Source organism: Sus scrofa, chromosome 7, assembly GCF_054392235.1.
Source record: "Sus scrofa isolate SSC_HxYL_T2T_F1_AM1 chromosome 7, Sscrofa_HxYL_maternal_Yorkshire_Landrace_v2.0, whole genome shotgun sequence".
Lineage (NCBI taxonomy): Eukaryota > Metazoa > Chordata > Mammalia > Artiodactyla > Suidae > Sus > Sus scrofa.
This window is the reverse complement of record NC_139389.1, coordinates 111,487,110-111,510,154: the sequence shown is the minus strand read 5'-3', so window position 1 is coordinate 111,510,154 and position 23,045 is coordinate 111,487,110. Positions and strand designations below refer to the sequence as shown.

Here is a 23,045-nt window from a genome sequence, read left to right as displayed (position 1 = left end):
GGTACAGTGGAAACAAATCCGACTAGGAACCTTGAGGTTGCGGGTTTGATCCCTGGCTTCGCTCAGTGGGTTAAAGAACCAGTGTTGCCATGAGCTGTGGTGTAGGTTGCAGATGCGGCTCAGATCTGGCTTTGTTTAGCTGTGGTGTAGGCTGGGTGGCTGTAGCTCCAATTCGAACCCCCTAGCCTGGGAACCTCCATGTGCCAAAAAAAGCCAAAAAAAAGTATTATCTCATTTAATCCTCATAACAAACCTCATGAAATTAGTAATTTTTTTAAGATGAAGACAGTGAAACAGTGAATTTAATAATTTGCCTAGGTTCACACAGCTTTATAGTTTTGTTTACTCTGAAGCGTATTCTCATAAGTAGCAATAGAAAGGTTTGAATTCTATGCTTAGAACTAATAGGTTATTACACATGAGGATCCTTTCAGAAGACACGGCCTCCTCAAGGCATTGATTATCTGAGACAGTTCACGTTCTCATTAAAGCCCCTAAGGAGAATGTCCTTCTGTCCTTCCATTTTCCTGCTGCCACCACCCTTTGCTGCACATGCTGATTTGAAGAATCTTTGGGGGATGGCTTTTGGCACAGAACTGATTTTTCCTCCTAATAGTAAATAAATATTTTATGTGAAGAATATAGAATATTCTTAGAAAAAAGGAGATAAAATTTCAAGTTTCATTTCTAGAATCTAGAGTGGGAAGAAAATCCAGGAAGCATGACGCTTGAAGTTTTGTATGGTTTAGAAGTGGGAACGGCACACCTCTATCTTGTCTAGTAAGGCTGGCCAGCCGGCCAGGCTCCCCCTCCCTTTGGGATGGCCTGCCTGCTCTTGGCTAGCATAAACCAGAAGGCCTACAGCACGGGTTTTTCCTTTACATGGTTTATCATTGGCATCAAGGATTCCCAAAATACCCTTCCCTAATCCTTCAGAGCATAAAATGCTAATTTGAATATTAAATTTATGTAGCTATGCATGTCCAGTTTAAAACATTTTTAAGATAAGCAGAATCTTATTTGCGCAAAGTAGCATGCACAGAGGCAAAGAAGAGACTGCAATTTAGATGCACATACAGTAAGGCTGATGGTCACATTAGCTGTTGTGTTCTCACAATTCTGAATAGTCCTCTTTAGTTCCCAGACAAAAATTAACTTATTCATTTATTCATTCAACAAATATTTATTCAGAGCCTGCTCTTGTCTGGCAATGTTCTAGGCTCTGAAGACATCAAAAATGAACTGATAATCCAAGTCCCTGGTCTCATGCAACTTATATTCTAGTTGGGAAGGCAGGTGGAAAAAGTATACATCTTATTTCATAGAATCTAAGTCATCATGAACTATAATAGGTACTGTTCCTTTATGTACCACCAAGAAAGGACAGAACGCCCAAGGCAGTCGAATCAGAGCCCCACCCCACGGAGCTGGGACACCAAAAGCCTGCACCTTCAGTGAACAGAGAAGCAAGGAAAGCACAGAAAAGGACCACAGGGCAATGTGAATGTCTCAACCTCGGTGCTGTGTGAGGGGAGGAAGAAATACCTCCCCTGAGAATATAAACCACAAGTCTGTTGTCTCAATCCACTCTGCCACTGCGAATTAAACAAAGCTCTTAAACAGGTCTTAATGTCCACTCGCCTCAGTTGGTAGCATTCCTGAGCCCTGGCAGAGGCACATGCAAATCCCCGACGAAGGATTCCATGTCAACCCAGGCCCGTGGCAGTTATAAAACACCACCAGTTTTTAGAACATCCTGTATTTCAGTTGCATTAAAATCTAAAAACAAATATGCATCTTGTCATCAACAAAACACGGAACATGATATGTCAGGCAGTCATAAGTGCAGTGAAGAAAAATGAAGCAAGATAAGGGTGTAGAGTGATGGGGCCAGGGAGAGGAAGCCTCCCTGAAAGTGATGGCTGGGCAGATACCCAGGGGAAGGAAGCCCTGGGGTGTCTGGAAGAAGACTCTTCTAGGCTGAGGCCAGAGCAGATCCCACCCCTCCACTGGGGGAGTGCTTGAGGTGCTCGAGACCCTCAGAGACGCCAGAGGTCACTGTGCCTGGAGTGGACTGGGCTAGGCAAGAGGAGGTTGTTCTAGGAGATGAGGCCGGAGCGCAGAGGGCCTCGGGGTTCCATGCGACAGGCTTGGCGGTAGATGCTGTGCGGATATAGGGAGTCAGACCCAGTCCCTGCCTTCAGGCTCACCTCCTAATAGAGGAGACAGATTACAAATAGTGTCAGGGAACCAAAATGGACTCTGGTTTCTGGGTTTAAGAATAAAATAGGCTTGCAGCCTAGACCAATTTACAGTTTACACAGGATTACCCAGGCAAACCCATAAAAATGAACCACAGCTCTGATTTTCATTAGTAACTGTCTCCTGTTTGTTCTGAGGTAAATTGAAGAGACTTAAATAGTCCAAAAGATGGCTCTGTTTTATCTGAAGAAGGGGTAATTTATAAACTAAGAGTGGTTTTTCTTGATTATATTAAGAAAGAAGGGGAGTTCCCACTGTGGCTCATTGGGTTACGAACCTGGCTGGTATCCATGAGGATGTGGGTTTGATCCCTGGTCCTGATCAGTGGGTTAAGGATCTGGCGTTGCCATGAGCTGAGGTGTAGGTTGCAGACGTGGCTCAGATCCCACGTTTCTGTGGCTCTGGTGTAGGCTGGGAGCTACAGCTCCAATTGGACCCCCAGCCTGAGAACTTCTATATACCAAGGGTGTGACCCTAAAAAGCAAAAAAAAAAAAAAAAAGAGAAAAGAAAGAAGAAAAGAAACCAGTGAGCTTCAAAATAAGCCCTCCATTTTTTGTGCTGTTTCCCAGGCATTTCCTCAGCCTTTCTGAGGAAACGAACCATACCCTAAAGCAGCAGTTCTCAAAGCTTTACACTCTTGAAAATTATTGGGGACCTCAAAGAATTTTTATTTATGTAAGTTATATCTATTAATGTTTACTATACTAGAAATAAAAACTGGAAAATTAAAAAAAATAGTTATGGAGTTCTCTTGTGGCACAGGGAGTTAGGGATCTGGCATTGTCACTGCAGCATCCTAGGTCGCTGGTGTGGCATGGGTTCAGTCCCTGACCTGGGGACTTCCACGTGCTGCTAGTGTGGCCAAAAAAAAAAAAAGAAAAAGTTATTTATTCATTTTGAAAGAACTCATTACATGTTGATATAAATGTCTTCAATGAAAAACAACTATCTTCCAAAGCAAAGATAACTTAGTGAGAAGAGAGACATTGTAAAGCTCTTTAATGTCTGTCTTAACACAAGGCAATTTGATTCTCAGATCTGCCTCTGCATTCATTCTTTTGTGATATCATATGTCATGTAGTCTCTGGAAAACTTCACCGTAAACTCTTGATTAGATGAAAATGAAAAAAGGCAAATTATATTTTAGAATTATTATGAAAAGATTTTGACCCCACAGACTTCCCCAAAAGAGTATTAAGGACACCAGGGGTCCCCAGACCATACTTTGATAACTGCTGCTTTAAAGACTCCATGCCACCTTTTGCTGGCAACAGATTTCCAGAAGCCTAGGGTATTATACTCCAGCCCTGGCTCTTAGCTCACTTTCCGGTCTCTCTCAAGCCAGAAGAAATGGAAGAGAGCATATGTTATTCCCTTGCTTATTTAAAATCAGCTATCTGAAGAGCTGTGTTTTAAGTCATTGGGATAGGAGATTAATGTGTTTAAAAAAGGAAAAAAAGGGGTTTTCGTTGTGGCTCAGCCATTAATGAACCTGACTAGTATCCATGAGGATGCAGGTTCAATCCCTGGCCTCGATTAGTGGGTCAGCGATCCAGCATTGCCATGAGCTGCGATGTAGGTCGAAGATGCAGCTCGGATCTGGCATTGCTTGACTGTGACGTAGTCTGGTAGCTGCAGCTCCAATTTCACCCCTAGCCTGGGTACCTCCATATGCCTAGGGTGCTGCCCTAAAAAAAAAAAAAAAGAATAGGAGTTCCCGTCGTGGCTCAGTGGTTAGAAAATCCGAAGAGGAATCATGAGGTTGTGACTTCGATCCCTGGCCTTGCTCAGTGGGTTAAGGATCTGGCGTTGCTGTGGCTGTGGTGTAGTCCTGTGACTACAGCTCTGATTTGACCCCTAGCCTGGGAACCTCCATATGCCGCAGGTACGGCCCTAGAAAAGGTGAAAAGACAAAAGACAAAAAAAAAAAAAAAAAAAGAATAAATAAATAAATAAGGGAAAAAAGCAACTGCCTTTTTCTACTGCCCAGTGAACTGGGTGTGAAATGGATGTCAGTACAGGGTGTGAATGGGACCGCTGATCCGCTCCTGGGTGACAGTGGAGGGGGTTGCCTTGTTCATCAGTCTGCACTTCCTTTGTTTTGTAATCAGTTTCTGGCTTAGGCGAAGCCCCCTCCCTTTGCTTCCAACAGCAGCTTTATATGTAGAACAGAACTGGGATCCTAACTCTTCTTTTGTTGAAATGCTGTGTGGAACAAATGGCATGGGTCCCAGAGTGAGGGATAAAACCAGATCTGCGTCTCGTCGTCTCGTCTCAGACAACCGAGCCGTGTGTTTACATGGTTCTCTGAGCCTGGGACCTGGTGGTGTCCTTCCTAGGCCTCACATGCTGTCACTGCTTTACCGTGGGCCATTTTAGCCTGGGCAGCGGTCCGCTGAAACGGCAGTGGACCTGAATGCCAGGGGAAAGCAGGGCTTGAGGGTGCCCTTTGAAGGTTTTTTCTTTCTGAGTTTCTCCAGGACTACTGTGCCTTTGAAAGGAGTCCTTGAATTGACATGCTTTCTTCCTCTGGGAGGCCGCAGATGGTATCTCCAGGGAGGGAGGATGCCGAGGAAGGCCCGCAGAAGGCAGCTGGTGCCGTGGAGGCTCAGGCCATGGTGGAACAGGAATTGCTGCCTGCAGGCCAGGCCCAGGTCCTCAGCAAGGTACGGAGCACATCCTCCCTTTGTCTTTGAAAAGCACGAGTTTGTGGCACCAGAATTTAAATGCATTTGGTTGAGTTGGGATTAGAAAGCCCTGGTCACGGGAGTTCCTGTCGTGGCGCAGTGGAAACGAATCTGAGTAGGAACCATGAGGTTTCGGTTTCGATCCCTGGCCTCGCTCAGTGGGTTAAAGATCCAGTGTTGCCATGAGCTGTGATGCAGTTTGCAATCTTGGCTCAGATCTGGCATTGTTGTGGCTGTGGTGTAGGCCGGCAGCTGTAGCTCCAATTCGACCCTTAGCCTGGGAACCTCCATATGCCACGGGTGCAGCCCTAAAAAGACCAAAGATTAAAAAAAGGAAAAAAAAAAAAAAAAAAAAAAAGAAAGAAAGCAAGTCCTGGTCACTTCATGTTTAATTATTTGGGGAGTGATCATGGGCTCATTCCTGTACTAGTAGCCAGTCAGCATCCAGTCACTAAACGAAGCGTTGTAATGACTGTTCACATGGTGTTGAAAATCCTCTTCATGTCATTGTAAATCAACTAGAATCGAAAAAATAAAAATCTTAAAAAATAAATAAATAAAATATTCTCCATGTGAGGCGCCCTTAACCACCAAATTATGTGTTAGCCTCCATTTTCTTGTGGTAGATCTACTCAGTATTTATGGTTAAAACCTCATAGCAGTGGTCTCCCTGCCATGGAGGAATGGGTTATTTATATCATTATTATCATATATATATATATATATATACACACACACACATACATGCATATATATATAATAAGAAGAAGAAATGGTGTTGGTGTCAGTAAAGACAGTGCCAAACATTATCATTACATTTATGTAATGCTTTATAGTTTACAAAGCATTTTATCCACACTACTTCATTCACTCCTGAGAACAACCCTGTGAGATAGGTACTATTATGTCCCATTTTACAGATGAGGAGACTGAGGCCAAGAGCAATGGGTGACTTTTACTAAGTCTGTGCAGCTTAGAAGTTGCAAACTAAATCTTTTCTTTCTTTAACCTTCTGGAAAAGGAAGGAATCATTCAAGCAAGCTAGTCTAAGTCTGATTTACCTCATTTAACAATGGAAATAAGGGCGGAAGGACTTTCTCTCCAGAAACAGATATTATGAGAATATAGTCTGGGAAACAGATATTATGAGAATATAGTCTGGGAAGTTTACAACATTCATTCATTCATTCATCTATTTATTTATTTACTGCTAACATCATTCCGATTCTTTCTGTCTCACTAATGCGTTTTCCTGTGTTGGCAGTAGTTGTACATTTCTTCTTGAGTTACCTGCCAAATGCTTGGAGAAGGAGCAGGAAATTAAGGCAGAATAGCAGAAAACAGGGGAATGCTAATCTGAGTGGTTTGCAGTGAAACCCACTAGGGAGAGATTGCAGGCTCCTGCCACGGGTCGGTGAGGGCTTTGGGGATCGAGTGACAGTTGCACTCTTCCATGCAAGTTAGATGTCTGGCAGCAGATATGCTATTTAAATGCCAATCCTGGGGCTAGTCTAAGGTGAGGTTGTAATTATTTATAGAACAATGTTGGTGGATGAGACAACCTATATATAATATGAGACATCCAAGGTGTGCCGTGGGTGAGAGAGAGTCTGAGTCAAAGACTCTGCAGTACTTGGGTGAATTGATCGACAGTGATTTGGAAGTAACCTTTGAATGAAGGCTGAACGGCTGAGTGGAGGTTGAGCTAAACCCTAGATGCAAGACCTGCCCCGAGAGGAGGCACAGGGAGGGACTCTGCAGACTGAGGCAAGACCGAGGCATGGCTCAGAAACACTGTTGATGCAAAAGTCAGCAGACTTTGAGGATGTTTGTGGGGAAGGGTTTTATGAAGAGTCTGAAGTGGGACTGTTGCAAGAAGTTGGAGAGAACAAGAGAGAATCTTTAAACTAGAGAACATGTTGGTGGCATTAGCAAAAAGTTGATAGAATGTATCAGCAACTGGTAGCTGGGGCAGAGAGGAGGAATGCTGACTGGCACTTAGACTCTGAGTGGGGAGAGTGGAGGTAACGGGGCAGGGACAGATAGCCTTCATTTGGGAAGGGGCTAATTGGAGTCTGCCTTCAAATTTGTCCTTTAACCGGAATTCTCTTGTGTAGATGGCCAGGTACCACGGTCCGCAAAGGTCTGGGGACATCGTTATGATCCAGTCGGAGCACACGGGAGCTATAGATATTCTTTCAGCTGATTTGGAATCTGCAGACCTCCTGGGGGACCACAGGAAAGGTGAGAACTTTAGGGGTGTCGAAGGTGTTTGTTTGTTTGTTTATTCCCAGCTTGAACTTAAAGAAAGGCAGACAGATGGAAGGAAAGAAAGAAAGGGACTTGTGGAAGGAAGTCAGGAGGAAGGTCTTTGACTGCGACAGCCCCACGAAGCAGGTCGCCGGGCGAGGCAGCATTTCCTCTGGGTTCCTTTCTCACTAGTCAGCCGCCTTTCCTTTCAGTCTCCCCACCTCTGATGGCTCCTCCGTGCATCTGGACCTTTGCCAAGATGAAGGAATTCAAAAGCAGGCTGGGTAAAGAGAAGAACAGCCGTCTGGTGGTGAAGCGGGGCGAGGTGGTGACCATCCGGGTCCCTACCCATCCGGAGGGGAAGCGTGTCTGCTGGGAGTTTGCCACCGATGACTATGACATTGGCTTTGGCGTTTACTTTGACTGGACCCCCGTAACCAGCACTGACATAACGGTGCAGGTCAGTGATTCCAGTGAGGATGAGGATGAAGATGAGGACGAGGAGGAGGAGATTGAAGGTAAATGCAATGTGAACACAATTTGCAGTTTCCTTTTCTGGCTCAACCTAATTTCTGTCGATCACTTCCTGAGCTGTACCAGTCCTCCTCCTCTTCCTTTTGGCAGGTGAAGAATCCCTTTCAGCATCGCCAGCTAAGTTGGGTGATGCAGGCCAAAGTCAGACCCTAAAAGAACATTCTGGTGGAGAAGTATTGACGCCTTAGTGGAAAGCTCCTTATTTTATTTTACTTTAAATGATTTTTATTTTTTCCATTGTAGTTGGTTTACAGTGTTTTGCCAGTTTTCTACTGTACATACAGCAAAGTGACCCAGTCACACCTACATGTATACATTCTTTTTCTCACATTATCCTCCATCGTGCTCCATCACAAGTGACTAGATATAGTTCCCAGTGCTCTACAGCAGGATCTCATTGCTTATGCATTCCAAAGGCAATCGTTTGCATCTAGGAACCCCAGATTCCCAGTCCATCCCACTCCCTCCCCCGAAAGCTTCTTTTTAATCAGTACCTAGCTATTTCCTCTGAGATCTCCTTGGGGACAAGGATGGAGTGGGGACGGGGAAAGAGGTGGGTCACTGCTGCTGTATGTGGAGGCAGTTGTTTTTCAGATCACATATAAATCTGAGATTATTTTATATTTCTTTCTCAGTTGTAGGATATTTACCTTTGTTCTTGGTCTGAAACCCAACTGTGGATTACAGTTTGCTAAAGGTACCCATTCTCTCCTCCCTCCAAACTGTCACAGCTGGCTGACTGCTGTTTATTTCTTTCCTTCCTGCCCTGAGCAGTATTTAAAAAATAGTGTCTGTGCTCTGTTCCAGGTGTTCCTTGCACCTACTCATGGTGGCCCTGAGGCTTTTTTTTTTTTTTTTTTTAATGTAACAGCTGGTTCTAAGCATTAGTCCTATTCCTCAATTTCCCCATATAATCTTGTAATCAAACCCTTACGTTGCTTCTTCATGGAAAAGCAAGTCTGCAGGGAAATCTTCCTGTCCTGAGGGAGGAGGAGACGCTCAGATCCTATTTGCTGCTCTTCAGGCGCCCAGTGGAGCTCAGGCTCACTCTGTAGAGCACGTTTATCTGCGTTTCCTGCCTCCTTTAGCTGGTTCTTTCACCTAAAGATGGACTAAAGGATGCCAGAACCTTCCCTTCTAAATTTTGGGACAGTCCAGATATTCCTGGAGCTAGGAAGGCTCTCAAAGGCTTAACTTTTTGCTTCTCAGTGGAGCTACTGCTGGCCTTTGGGGTGCGACATGTCTTTGTTGAGAAGGTACTGTCCTGATATTCAGCACTCCTGGACCCTTGGGCACTAAGTGTCAGTATCACCCATTAGTCACTCTGATGGCTCAAAGGCCACCAGACACCTCCAGACATCCGAAGGAGGGCAGCAGCACCCCCCTGGGTGAAAACCGCTGGGTTACCTGGTCCGCCTTTTCACCTTCGGTAGGCCCCTTTGGTCTCTGCTTATATCCAAACCCCCTGCTCTTTGCTGCTGCAGACCCTGTCCCAGCTGGAGATGTGGAGAGAGGCTCCAGGAGCTCCCTGCGGGGCCGCTACGGGGAGGTCATGCCCGTGTACCGGCGGGACAGCCACCGGGACGTGCAGGCCGGCAGCCACGACTACCCCGGCGAGGGCATCTACCTGCTCAAGTTCGACAACTCCTACTCCCTGCTCCGCAACAAGACTCTCTACTTCCACGTCTACTACACTAGCTGAAGGCCCGCTGGCGCAGGAGGCAGGCGGGTGTTCGCGGGCTGGGGCAGGCTGCCGGCTGGGGCCTCTCGGTTGGGACAGGCAAGAGCTAAACGCTGAGCGGGAGGCTCCTGACCCTCATGCCCTGCCTGGCATGCCTGACAGTCGCCCCCACGTAGCTTTCCCCCTTCTTGGCTTCTGCAGATGGTGGTGTAGTGCCCCTGTTCTGTGGTCCCCGACTCACGCTCTTCTTGCTTTCGACTCCAGCAGACTCTCCCGGTGGAGGAAACCATCAGGCAAAAGCCTAGAAGGAAGTTGGGTGTTGAAACTAGGTTTGTTTTGGTACAAGGTGTATTATTCCAGTTGCTGCTCTCTCTGCTCCCAGAGCCTTTCCTGCAGATGGGTTTAGTGGCACCCGCTCTCTTCACTTTTTGCAAGGGCTGGAAGAGGGCAAAGCACAGTGTCCATGAAGGAGCCCAGTCTCCTGGATGGAGAAAGCTCTGTCCAGCCGCTCACCACTGCCATATGCCCGCCTGCTGGTTCTTCATGGTCTCAAGCCCAGGCCGGGAGCCCTCACTGCCTTTGGAGGGGTGTTATTGGTCCTGACGGTCTGACTCTGCCTCCTTCCCTCTTCTCCTCCCTTTCCGAAGCCTGTCTTTGCCATTTCAGCAAGAACTTCCATGCAATCCAAAGTGATGGTCAGTGTAGTTGAACATCCAGGAAGAAAACTGCCACTGTCACTTCCTATTTCAAGAAATAGTGTCCCTTTCCAAAGACACTGGTGGCCGAAGGGGAAAGGGTGGAAATTTAGGTACTGGATTCATCTCGGAACCCACATCTTTGAAAGTCAAGAATTACTAAATTTTTTTTTTTTTTTTTTTTTTGGTATGGTCAAAGAAGGAGAGAGATGATCTGAGAGAGGAGGTTACAAAACAAAACACTCCAGATTCCCTACCACTGTTTTTTTTTTTTGGCCTTTAGAAAAGGGTCATTATTTAGAAATTTTGCTTTGGAACCTGTTGAATTTCCAAAATTTTTGGATTTCGCTTTCTAACATTGAGGGCTTAAAGCTTTTGGTGTTCAAAATCTCTTAGGGAAAAGATAGTGAAGTTTCATTGTTACTGCTGGATGGATTTGTTCTTTACCAGGCTGAAGTCAACTCGTCCCTGGTGGTGGCCTTTTCCACTCTGTTAACTCTGAGGACCAGGCAGGCATGCATTGGGCGCTGCAGCCAGCATCACCAGAGTGCAGGGTGGCCGGGTCTCTGGCAGAGGAGGAAGCAGAGAAGCGACCACTGCAGTTGTCTGTATTGCCTTCTTTCTTAGTCCTTGTGTCAAGCCTGTTACTGCCTTAGAATCTTGATGAATAATTAGATTTATTTATTACTTTATTTATTTTTAAAGCACATTTCATTTCGCCTTTGAAACAGTTTCCGTCTGTTTCTCAGAAGGCTTCCATCTGCTCTGAGCCATTGAGGCCACCTCTTCTCTGGAGTTGAAGCTGATGATTTCAGGAGATGTTGGGAAGTGATTATGTCCCATTTCCACCGGTCGGTCCTGTGATGCTTGGGAGGAATCTGCCCCTTCTGAGATGGACGGATGATGCCAGCTTACCCAAGCACTCCCTGTGAGGAGTTCTGGGTGGTGAGGGGATCTGTCCATTTGCCCGGGATTGAGGGCAGGGGACTTGCCTAGCCAACCAGAGGTACCCTGTGATTCCAGGACTTCAGGTCCTTTGCCTACTCTGAGGAGTCAACTTCTTCACGATGTTTTCTTTAGGCTCGTTCCTTCCTTGCGTGGGTGCCTCACACCAAGCCTCCCCTCTGCTGAAGCAGAAGCTCAGAGAACAGGGCTCCTCACAGTCGGTCACGGTGGCATCTCCGTTACGAACGAAGGGCGATACAGCTGCCCCTTCTATTCCTCTGGGAGCCAAGCCCCAAGTAGGAGAGGATGCCGTGACCTGCCATAGCATCCCCATCCTCAGAGTGGCCTCATACCTCCACTGTTTTATATTCGAGTGCATTTTTGTAGAGGATTACACTGGCCCACATTTATATACCTTGTAAGAAGTTAGAAATTTGCTTAGTAACTGCCTATTTGGGCAGTGAAAGCAACTTGCTCTGCGTTGTCCCATCAGGTAGCTGAGTGACCACTCTTGTCATCACTAAAGTTGAATCATGCCTTAGCTAATTGAACAGAATCTTTATAAAGGAATTTTCTACTGAGCTCGTCTCCAGTCAGCTTAAGCCTGGCTTGTTTTTCCTGTTTATCGTTAACTTCTGACTTTCTCTTAAAATGGAGCTGTCAGACCATTGCAAGCTCCTTGGGATAACACTTCTTGTTTATTTTTGCCATGAAAGTCTCTGTACATATTTTCTTTGGCATCCTAGTTCTGTTGCATCAGGGAAGCCTGAGGGACTTGTTCCCATCACCTCTGTGTGCCTCTTACTGTCTGGTCACTTTTGAGTCCTGGACACGGTAACATTTCATTTGGTCCTGGTGTTTTATTAACAGTCAGTGTTTCTTTGATCCATTCACCAAGAAATAGCCAAAAGAAGACATTCTCACTGTCTAATTCATTCACTATCCTCTATTAAATATCTAAAATTACTGAACTTGAGGGACAAAATAGTATTTACTGAAGCACAGGTCATTACCGAGACTTTCATAAAAATCTCAACAAATCCTAAGAAGTAGTCACTTCCTTGGTCTCTCCCCGTCTGAGTTTACAGAACCAAACAATGAAATGAAAATCATTTGCTTACATCCTCACCCTGTTCTCTTTATTTTGGCCACGCCCATGGCATGAGAAGTTCCCTGGCCAGGGATCTAACCTGAGCCACAGCAGCAGCCCCCAGCCACAGCAGTGACAACGCTGGATGCGCCACCAGGGAACTCTGACTCTCACCCTGCTCTTTAGAGCACAAATAAATATTAACATAAAATGGAAAGAAAATAGTTCATAGTAGGAAAAAGACTGGAATTCTTTCCACAGAGTGGCTGAGTTCTTAAGTTTCTTTGGTTTGTTTATGAGTTTTGCTGCTTTGTTGCGAGATGGGGCTTTTAGAAAAGTCTAAAGTATTCATTTTTTCCTAAGATTTTATTTGGAAAAATTTTTAGCAAACAGAAAACTTTTAAAGAAATTTATAAAAAATAGCCTCATGTATACCTGTCCCATAGATTTTAAAATTATAAACCATTAATTTTTAAACAAAGAAGATTCTGCCATTCTCTTCCTTTTGACAAGTGTCCAGGTAGAGCACGTTCCTGCACAGACATCAGCGCCCCTATGTCAGAGAGCTCCTGGTTTTTTCGCAAACTTGCTTCATTCAACACCAGTTACCTGCGGACGTGGTCCTCATAAAAATGTTTCTTGGTCTCCATCTTTCAAAACTCATGCTGTATTTCCCCTCTCCCTCAGGCCACAATTTCTAAGGTTTTCTTCTCTGCCTGGCCTGTCAGATTGAGGGCGATTGTAAAACTGCTCTGGAAGGAGTTTATTCTGTTGCTTTATGACACCTCCTCAGGACTCTGAAATTAAAACTCAATCCTCAGACAAGATGTAGCTTTAAAATGAAAGTAGGTAGCAACTTGAAATCAGCCCATTCTTTGTTTTGCACTTTAAAAATATTTTTAGCTGTTATTTAGGAAAGAACATTCTAGACTTTTAAAAAGTATATATTGTCCCCTATAATATGTATGTGGAAGAGTTAAACATGAAAACTCACTGTTTTATCTTAATCAGTGGGCTTAGATATTATTGTAAAACATTCTTTATAGAAAATATCTCTGTGTATGTCTTGTGGGTTTTGGGGGTCATGCCTGTGGCATGTGGAAATTCCTGGGCCAGGGATCAAACCCTCACCACTGCAGCAACCTGAGCCGCAGCGGTGACAATGCTGGATCTTTAACCTACTACGCTGCAAGGGAACTCTTTATATGTTTTTGATGAGCCCTATCCAATCTGTTTTAGAAAGAACTAGGTAAAATCCAAACCCTAAAGTCTGTATTTTTATGTTTATTTTTAAGGCTACTTCTTTGCAAAAGGTTGCCGTTTAACCCCAGGTTATAAGGTTCTAAGGTATAGAGTTGAATGACCCTAATATTTATGTAAAAGCCTGTTGTTTTAAAGGAAGGGGCATGAGTGAAAAGGTGCAGCTTGAGAACTGCCTTTTTACATTGATGGTAAGAAATGAAAACAATGAGAGGAAAAGAGAGAAGCCATCAAATGTATCCCAGAATTTTGCTCATATCCTAATTTTGCGTTGGTCTTTAGTTTGCATTTCATTTGTTGGATCTGTTCTTTAGGCCCGAAGCCTCACTGGTCCTCACTGTGCTTGTTGGAGGCACAAACCCACTTTGCCACCTTTTCCAACAGCATTAACTTCAGAAACATTTTTGAGTAGGTCTCCTCTGCTGAGTATAATCCTGGCCTGAGTATTGATTTCATCTCTATATACTCTGGGACTTGTGAGTCTAGGACCATGAAAAAAGATGGTACGTTTAGAAAGAGACTAAGAAGGGGTTCCCGTCGTGGCTCAGTGGTTGATGAACCTGACTAGTATCCATGAGGACTTGGGTTCAATCCCTGGCCTCGCTCAGTGGGTTAAGGATCCAGGTTGCCATGAGCTGTGGTGTAGGTCACAGATGCAGCTCAGATCTGGCTTGGCTGTGGCTGTGGCTGTGGCCGGCAGCTGCAGTTCCGATTCAACCCCTAGCCTGGGAACCTCTCTATCCCGTGTGTGTGGCCCTAAAAAGACAAAAAAGAAAAAAAAAAAAGAAAGACTAAGAAGAGTTCCACCTGTGTCACTGTAGCCTCAGATGGTTTTGACTCTAGCCAAAAGGGGATGAAACAGGTTAATTTTGATGAACATCCCAGAAGACCCTCAAGCTAGCCACAAGAGTGTGAACGAGCTGTGTCCTCCGTAGGCAGACCCCGCTGTGAGGTGTAGGAATTAGCATCTTCTTGACTCTGTGTCAGATAGTCATACACACAGCAGTGAATGGAACCACCACGCAGACACCATTTGTTTCCCCTTTTAGAGCTTCCCTTTAAAGTTTCTTCTGGGTCAAAAAGGTTCACATCAACCACTTTCACTAGTCTCTTTCCAGCTGGCCTAAAGTGTTGACCTTTTGGGACCCTGAATTTACTGGAAAAGGAAAGGGCATCATCCCCAGAATCTCAGTGGTTGGAGAGTTGGAAAGTGGGTTTCTGTCTGAAGCAAGGTGATTTCATTTTGTTTTTGTGAGGGTAGCTTACTAAGAGATTTATGCTCTTTAGGGAGCAAGTCATGGTGTTCATTGCATTTGATTGTGATCATGGAGCCATGATGCATGAGTCTTTGGGGAGTAAGCAGGGAACTGGTGTCTAAAACCAGTCACAGTTGGGTGCTTTCCAGCAACCCAATATATGATGAGTATCCATATGGCCAAAGTCCTACTTTTCACACACGTGGGATCCTGTCCCAAGGCTCTCATTTCCACACAGCTGACAGACAGAGAGAGGAACTAGGCCCCCTCCATTTCTCTCTGATGTCTTGATTGTTTATGGTATTATTTAGCACTGGCAGCATGGGATCCAAGACCTCAGTGTATCTGATTAACCAGAATTAAATAACAGAGTGAGTTGAGTAGATAAGGTGCTCATCCTTGGTTGGAAATAGGGTTGGAGAGGGATTGTGACTTTTAGTCCCATATTGGGATAGCCTGGTAACTCATGTATGACTGTGCAGTTGGAACTCTTGTTAACCTTACCAAGTGGGTGAAGAGGATGTGACAATGCTATGCCGATGAGGAAGACAAATTAATTGGATTGGCTAATGAATAGAGCAGGCCCCCCATTCTGGGAACTAGATTCTGTTACCACTGAGAGTGGAATTTTAGAGTGAGTGTGCAATTCCCAGAATCTGGCTTCAGAGCCCACTACAGGAGCCAGTCTTCTGTGGGCGGTGACTTTGGCCTTCTACAAAGGAGAACCCCCTGGGAGTTGTTCCTGGTGGCCTCTTCTCTGGGAATGGGGGGAGGCACCCTGGCAAGAGCTGCCTTGGCTCTCCTGGTACCTGGTTATGGTCATTGTCGCTGCTTTGTTCTGTCCAGCTAGTCCAGCACCTGTGAGCACTCCTTTGACATCTACCCAGTTATTTAGGTAGTGAGGTTAGGGCAGGATTTGGGACCCAAAGGATGAGAGGAACTTCACTAAGTATTGTGTGGCCACTGCCCCCTGTAGGGTGTTGCATTGTCCCTGCCTGAACCACAAAGGCCAGATAAAATCCCTTCTATTTTAAAGTTGTGTCACCAACCTAAGAAAACCCAATTAATTGCCTGAAGCCTTGATAGTGGGATTCATTTACAAATAGTCATTCCCACAAAAACTAAGTCCAAAGGTACCAAGACTCTGGCTTTGAAATTATTTGTAGTCCCGGCCCCTGATTTGAACTCATGATCCGATTTCTAGTATGTGTACTTTGATTTCTTTTAGGCTCCTAGGCATGTGGACCACTTAATTTCATGGCTCTTCATTACTCTTAAGAGATGAGGAAAAGGTACCCCAGAAATCTAGAGATATGGGCTTTTTAAAAGTTAAATTTCACAGTTTTCTGTCATTTTTAAGGCAGATGGTTCTGACTTATCTAGGGATAAAATCATATATGTAAAATGATTTCCAGGGGGCAAAATGTATTTTTTCTCATGCATTTCTCAAGTCCTGATATAGGGTCATGGGCATTTGTAAAGTTTGGGGTTGAAATATTATAGCATATGGGATTATAGAAGAGCTCTTAGCTCACCTGTCAGTTAAAGGAGCTCTCTTTCTGAACGCTTCCTCACTCAGGTTTGAAATGCCTCCTCTGTAATGTTACCTGTGATTGATTGTTAGTGTTGCTTTTTAAGTCTAGGCAGGAATCATCTGGAAAACATTATCCTAATTCCTCTTCTCATGTCCTAAGCAGTATATTTTAGTAAGAAATTCTGTATTTGAGTTCCTGCTGTGGCACAGTGGGTTAAGGATCCGATTGCAGGGGCTTGGGTTGCTGCGGAGGCACAGGTTTGATCCCTGGCCTGGTGCAGTGGTTTAAAGGATCTGGTGTTGCTGCAGCTGTGGTTTAGGCTGCAGCTGCATCTTGATTCAATCCAGGAATTTCCATATGCCGCAGGCACAGCCATAAAACAAGAGAGAAAAGAAAAGTAATTCCATATTAAAAATTTCACTAACATCCCTTTCTGAGACTATTGTCTCATACATGAATTTGGCTCGATCAAGCTGAATTGTTGCCATTTAGCCATGTTCAAGAGCAAGGTAAGTCTGGAGAAAGCAATCCAGCAACCTGTGACTCTGGTGTACCCATTTCCCTTAATAATGGGAAGTGGTTTGAAATTCCTAGAAGAAGGCTGCTTTGTGATCCAAGTGATGGATTATAAGAAAGACAGACTTTGGGTAAGGATCATTGGAAGAGAGGAGGTGCTTAAATATTTCCTAAACTATATGCCATTTAGCTTCTATTTCTGAAATGTCTGCTTTGGTGCCATATATTGAGATCTATCAGTTGACTGAAAGATAACCATGCTTTCTTGGTAAATAAGCAATTGGTAACCCAAAGGCATTCTTTCCTTATCATTTTATATCATGCACTGATGCTGACATTACAAAAAAAGATCTGGAAGGGAAACAGCCACAGTCTTTTCTTTAAAATACAGAGTATCCCAATCACTCATTTATTTTGGTCACTTTGTTTTAAATGTTTCCCTTCATGAGAAATGCTGTCAATATCTCATGTGATTTCTAAGAGCTCTGAACCAAATTGTTACTTGTTATGTCCTGCTAAGTACTTTTTTCTTTAAAATACCCTGTTTTACCACCCTGTGGCACTGATGTGTTGCTGTGCTACACAGATGACCCTGAGTTAGGGTTCCTGAAATAGCTCAGTTCTTGTGTTTTTATATTATGTAACAGTTTTGTGATGCTTTTGTGCATTCTTTGTCTTCTCTTCCAAGTTTTGAAATCTGTCATAAATAAACTTTTTCACTATGCACCTGAAACATTGGAGTTATATCTTTTTAAGATTTTTTATTTATTTATTCATTTTTAATACTGATTTTTATTTTTTCAATCATAGCTGGTTTACAGTGTTCTGCCAATTTTCCTCTATACAGCAAGGTGACCCAGTTACACATATATGTATACATTTTTTTCTCACATAATTATGCTCCATCATAAGTGACTAGATACAGTTCCCAGTGCTATACAGCAGGATACCATTGCTTATCCATTCCAAACGCAATAGTTTGCATCTATTAGCCCCAAATTCCCAGTCCATCCCACTCCCTCCCCCTCCCCCTTGGCAACCACAAGTCTCCATGTCTATGATTTTTCTTTTCTGTGGAAAGGTTCATTTGTGCCATATATTAGATTCTAGATATAAGTGATATCATATGGTATTTGTCTTTCTCTTTCTTACTTCACTTAGTATGAGAGTCTCTAGTTCCATCCATGTTGCTGCAAATGGCATTATTTTGTTCTTTTTTATAGCTGAGTAGTATTCCAATGTGTATATATACACCACATCTTAATCCAGTCATCTGTTGATGGACATTTAGGTTGTTTCCATGTCTTGGCTCTTGTGAATAGAGCTGCAGTGAACATGCAGGTGCATGTGTCTTTTTCAAGGAAAGTTTTTTCTGGATATATGCCCAAGAGTGGGATTGCTGGGTCATATAATAGTTCTATGTATGGTTTTCTAAGTTACCTTCATACTGTTTTCCATAGTGGTCATACCAATTTATATTCCCACCAACAGTGCAGGAGTGTTCCCTTTTCTCCACATCCTCTCCAGCATTTATTTGTGGACTTATTAATGATGGCCATTGTGACTGGTGTGAGATGGTACCTCATGGTAGTTTTGATTTCCATTTCTCTAATAATCAGTGATGTTGAGCATTTTTTTATGTGCTTGTTGGCCATCTGTATATATTTTTTGGAGAAATGTCCATTCAGGTCTTTTGCCCATTTTCCAGTTGGGATGTTGGGTTTCTGTTTGTTTGTTTGTTTGTTTGCTGTTGAGTTGTGTAAATTGTTCATATATTTTAGAGATTAAGCCCTTGTCAGTTGCATTGTTTGAAACAATTTTTTTTTTTTTTTTTTTTTTTTGTCTTTTGTCTTTTTGTTGTTGTTGTTGTTGTTGTTGCTATTTCTTGGGCCGCTCCCGCGGCATATGGAGGTTCCCAGGCTAGGGGTTGAATCGGAGCTGTAGCCACCGGCCTACACCAGAGCCACAGCAACGCGGGATCCGAGCCGCGTCTGCAACCTACACCACAGCTCACGGCAACGCCGGATCGTTAACCCACTGAGCAAGGGCAGGGACCGAACCCGCAACCTCATGGTTCCTAGTCGGATTCGTTAACCACTGCGCCACGACGGGAACTCCTGTTTGAAACAATTTTATCCCATTCTGTAAATTGTCTTTTTTTTTTTTTTTTTTTTTTTTTTATAGTTTCCTTTGCTGTGCAAAAGCTTGTCAGTTTGATTAGGTCCCATTGGTTTATTTTTGCTTTTATTTCTGTTGCTTTGGGAGACAGGCCTGAGAAAACATTTGTAAGGTTGATATCAGAGAATATTTTGCCTATGTTCTCTTCTAGGAGTTTGATGGTGTCTTGTCTTACGTTTAAGTCTTTAAGCCATTTGAGTTTATTTTTGTGCATGGTATTAGGGTGTGTTCCAGTTTCATTGATTTACATGTGGCTGTCAGTTTTCCCAGCACTAGTTGCTGAAAAGACTGCCTTTTCCCTATTTTATATTCTTTCCTCCTTTGTCGAAGATTAATTGACCGTAGGTGTCCAGGTTTATTTCTGGGTTCTCTATTCTGTTCCATTGGTCTGTATGTCTGTTTTGGTACCAGTACCACATAGTCTTGATTACTGTGGCTTTGTAATATTGCCTGGAGTCTGGGAGAGTTATGCCTCCTGCTTGGTTTTTGTTCCTCATAATTGCTTTGGCAGTTCTGGGTCTATTATGGTTCCATATAGATTTCTGGATTGTTTGTTCTAGTTCTGTGAAAAATGTCATGGGTAATTTAATAGGGATTGCATTGAATCTGTAGATTGCTTTGGGTAGCATGGCCGTTTTTACAGTATTAATTTTTCCATCCCAGGAACATGGAATATCTTTCCATTTCTTTGAATCCTCTTTAATTTCCTTGATTAATGTTTTATAGTTCTCAGCATATAAGTGTTTCACCTCCTTGGTCAGGTTTATTCCCAGGCATTTGATTTTTTTTGGGTACAATTTTTTTTTTTCTTTTTTGCTATTTCTTTGGGCTGCTCCCATGACATATGGAGGTTCCCAGGCTAGTGGTCTAATCGGAGCCGTAGCCACTGGCCTACGCCAGAGCCACAGCAACGCGGGATCCTAGCCACATCTGCAACCTACACCACAGCTCACAGCAACGCCGGATCGTTAAACCACTGAGCAAGGGCAGGGACCGAACCCGCAACCTCATGGTTCCTAGTCAGATTCGTTAACCACTGCGCCACAACAGGAACTCCTTGGGTGCAATTTTAAACAGTATTGTATTTTTGTATTCCTTTTCTAATACTTCATTGTTAGTATACAGAAATGTGACTGATTTCTGAATGTTAATCTTGTATCCTGCTACTTGCTGAATTTGTTGATCAGTTCAAGTAGTTTGGGGGTTGAGTCCTTAGGGTTTTCTATATTTAGTATCATGTCATCTGCTTACAGTGACAGTTTTACCTCTTCTCTTCCAGTTTGGGTACCTTTTATTTCTTTTGTTTGTCTGATTGCTGTGGCTAGGACTTCCAATACTGTGTTGAATAACAGTGGTGAGAGTAGGCTGGAATTATATCTTAATGAACATTTCATTTAAAAATTTTTATTCATCTCTCCTCTGCATCTTAAGAGGAAAAGTATTCTTTAAATCTATATGAATTGTTATAATCCATTACTATAAAAATTAAGAAAAAATTAACAAGAAACAATTGAGAATGAGATTAATGATGGATCTTTCATCTGCATTTAAATGTATGGCAGAGTATGAACTGAGATCTGGGTTTGGCCCAAGGGCAGAAAAATTGGGTTTAGAGTGATGATTACTAAATAGAACATTATGGAGTCTTGTATTTGGTCCCCAGTGATGTTCGTTTTCCAGTGGGCTGACTTACTCTATTCAAATTTGGAATCAGTCTTTTGGATACCACAGTAATCATTTAACACAGTCCTGGGTGATGGTTTTGCAGCCTGTTTTCATTTACGGGAATGACACTATAATATATCTTTGTCTTTTTTTTGTTGTTGTTGTTGTTGTTGTTGTTGTTGTTGTTGCTATTTCTTGGGCCGCTCCCGCGGCATATGGAGGTTCCCAGGCTAGGGGCTGAATCAGAGCTGTAGCCACCGGCCTACGCCAGAGCCACAGCAACGCGGGATCCGAGCCATGTCTGCAACCTACACCACAGCTCACGGCAACGCCGGATCCTTCACCCACTGAGCAAGGGCAGGGACCGAACCCACAACCTCATGGTTCCTAGTCGGATTCGTTAACCACTGCGCCACGACGGGAACTCCTATAATATATCTTTGACATCTCTTAAAACGCTGCCTTTGCACATGCTGGTGCTAATGGGAAGAACTCACATCTGAGCACAGATGGGTACCATTTAAATATTTTTCTCCATGATATCTGTGGTCCTAAGATTACCTGTGAGATCCGTCCTTGCTTCCCTTTGCAACAAATTTTAGAGCCTGGTGTATAAAGGAGCAAGAGATCTGAACTAATTGTGAGTTAAATGAGTATAATCTTCCCACCAAACTACACCACAAGCAACAATAAAAAGCTCAGGCAGACTACATGTAGCTAGGGATCTTTAACGAACTGTGTTTGGGCGTGCTTAGTGTAGTGTCACGGCTGACCCATAACGTGCTGGAAATCATTTTCTAACTTTTAAAGGCACTCATATCTGTTATATCATTGATCTTGGCATAGTTCAAGATCATATGCATGTGTGCAGCTCACACGGTGCAACTCTTGACATTGAACTTGATGCTCTTTTAACCCATGAGGGTCTGGCCACACTCAGCAGCCCTCTTAGTTCAGGTATTCTCCCAAAGCGGGATGACGCCTGCTTGTGAACTTGGAATCAAGCGCTAAATAAGGTATGTCTAAAAGTTAGGAGGAGTCAGGAGAAGGAGTACTTACCTTAAGAAAATGTGTATCCATGTGCTTGTCCACTAAGTTTACAACTTTCCTTAATGGATGTGCAAAATTGCTTTGGAACAAAACCGTATATATTTTGCTTTGTTCTCCAAGATTTCCTGGCAGCGCTCCCTTCCTGTTTTCATCCTTCTAAAGTATTTGCCAGGGTTTACTACTTCCATAGCATCGGAAGATCCTCCGCCTCTAATTACTAGCATCAGACCACTCCCACATCTGTTCTTCTTCCGCCGTGGCCACGCCCACTGCGGGAAGTCGCTCGTCCAGTCTCCCTCAATTTCACATGCATTTATGGAGGAGGCCAGGCACCTTGCTAGGTACCGGGGTAAGAGGCAGGTCAGGAGCGCAGCTCCAGAGGAACTTGAGGGAGCTGTGCTCTCAAACGTGGAAGACCGCCTGGAAGTACTGCATTCTCTTGCCCCCTAGAGCTCAGCGATGTTCCTCTGGGAATAGAGAAGGGGCTTCTCTTCGCTCCCATATACCCAGCTCCAGGTCACGGGAGGATGGTTCCCTAAGGGGAGGGGCCGGAGCCGGACAAAGGGTGGGTCTCCACATTCCTGAGCCACAGGGCAGCTACCCAGGGTGATGGCCTGGACCCCATGGAGTCCCCAGGGCTGGAACCCATGATAGCCTCTGTGGCCTGAAAGTGCAGGCCCAGAAACCTACAGATGACCTCCTGTTTCACAAGCTGTGGTTGTTGAGTGAAGCCACATCTCTTCATCCCACTGATCATCCCCCTCCCTTGCCCCACACATTCCTTTCCTATCTCTCAGTTGGTTCCGAGCCGGTGGCTCCCCTGGGCCTTCCTTCTCTCTGCAGCCCCCCTGATTCAGTCCCCACAGGCCCCCTCACCTCCACAGCCCCAGCCCCCAAAGCCCACAGGAGACTCCAGAAAAGCGGTGGTGGGCCTTTGAGAGCTGAGTTGGTCTTCTCCTCAGTTCCAGGTGAAGAAGGTGGCAAGGATGGTTTCCAGCCCTGGCCTGGGGACCAGCCCGTGGGGCTACAGACTGTGTGGCGAGCCATGGCTCAGGTTCTAGCTTTAAAATACAAAAACCTGACTTACTTCACTTACTATGAATCTCTAGTTCCATCCATGTTGCTGCAAATGGCATTATTTTGTTCTTTTTTATGGCTGAATAGTATGATATCACTTTTGTGTGGAATCTAAAATATGGCACAAATGAACCTATCGACAGAACAGAAACAGACTCATGGACACAGAGAACAGACTTGTGGTTGCCGAGGGGGAGGGGGAGGGAGTGGGATGGACTGAGAGTTTGGGGTTAGCAGATCCAAACTATTGCATCTGGAGTGGATAAGCAATGAGGTCCTGCTCTATAATACAGGAACTATATCCAATCACTTGTGATGGAACATGACGGAAGATACTATGAGAAAAAGTATGTATATAGATGT

The 23,045-nt window shown here is 44.1% G+C and overlaps 1 protein-coding gene across 3 annotated transcripts in view; it reads left to right on the top strand.

The window, feature by feature from the left end:
* Positions 1 to 17,445, top strand: part of TMED8 (transmembrane p24 trafficking protein family member 8) — a 38,268-nt gene extending 20,823 nt beyond the window's left edge. The window contains exons 3-6 of one of the 3 annotated variants that reach the window (XM_003356761.5): positions 4,800 to 4,929; positions 7,068 to 7,194; positions 7,413 to 7,718; positions 9,219 to 17,445. In XM_003356761.5, the coding sequence (XP_003356809.2) occupies positions 4,800 to 4,929; positions 7,068 to 7,194; positions 7,413 to 7,718; positions 9,219 to 9,436 (781 nt within the window). In that variant the 3' untranslated portion in view covers positions 9,437 to 17,445. Of the gene's footprint in view, positions 1 to 4,743; positions 4,930 to 7,067; positions 7,195 to 7,412; positions 7,719 to 9,218 lie in introns of all 3 variants that reach the window. The other 2 variants (XM_013989199.3, XM_084969882.1) reach the window with 2 other exon arrangements.
* The last annotated feature ends 5,600 nt before the right edge of the window (positions 17,446 to 23,045 follow it).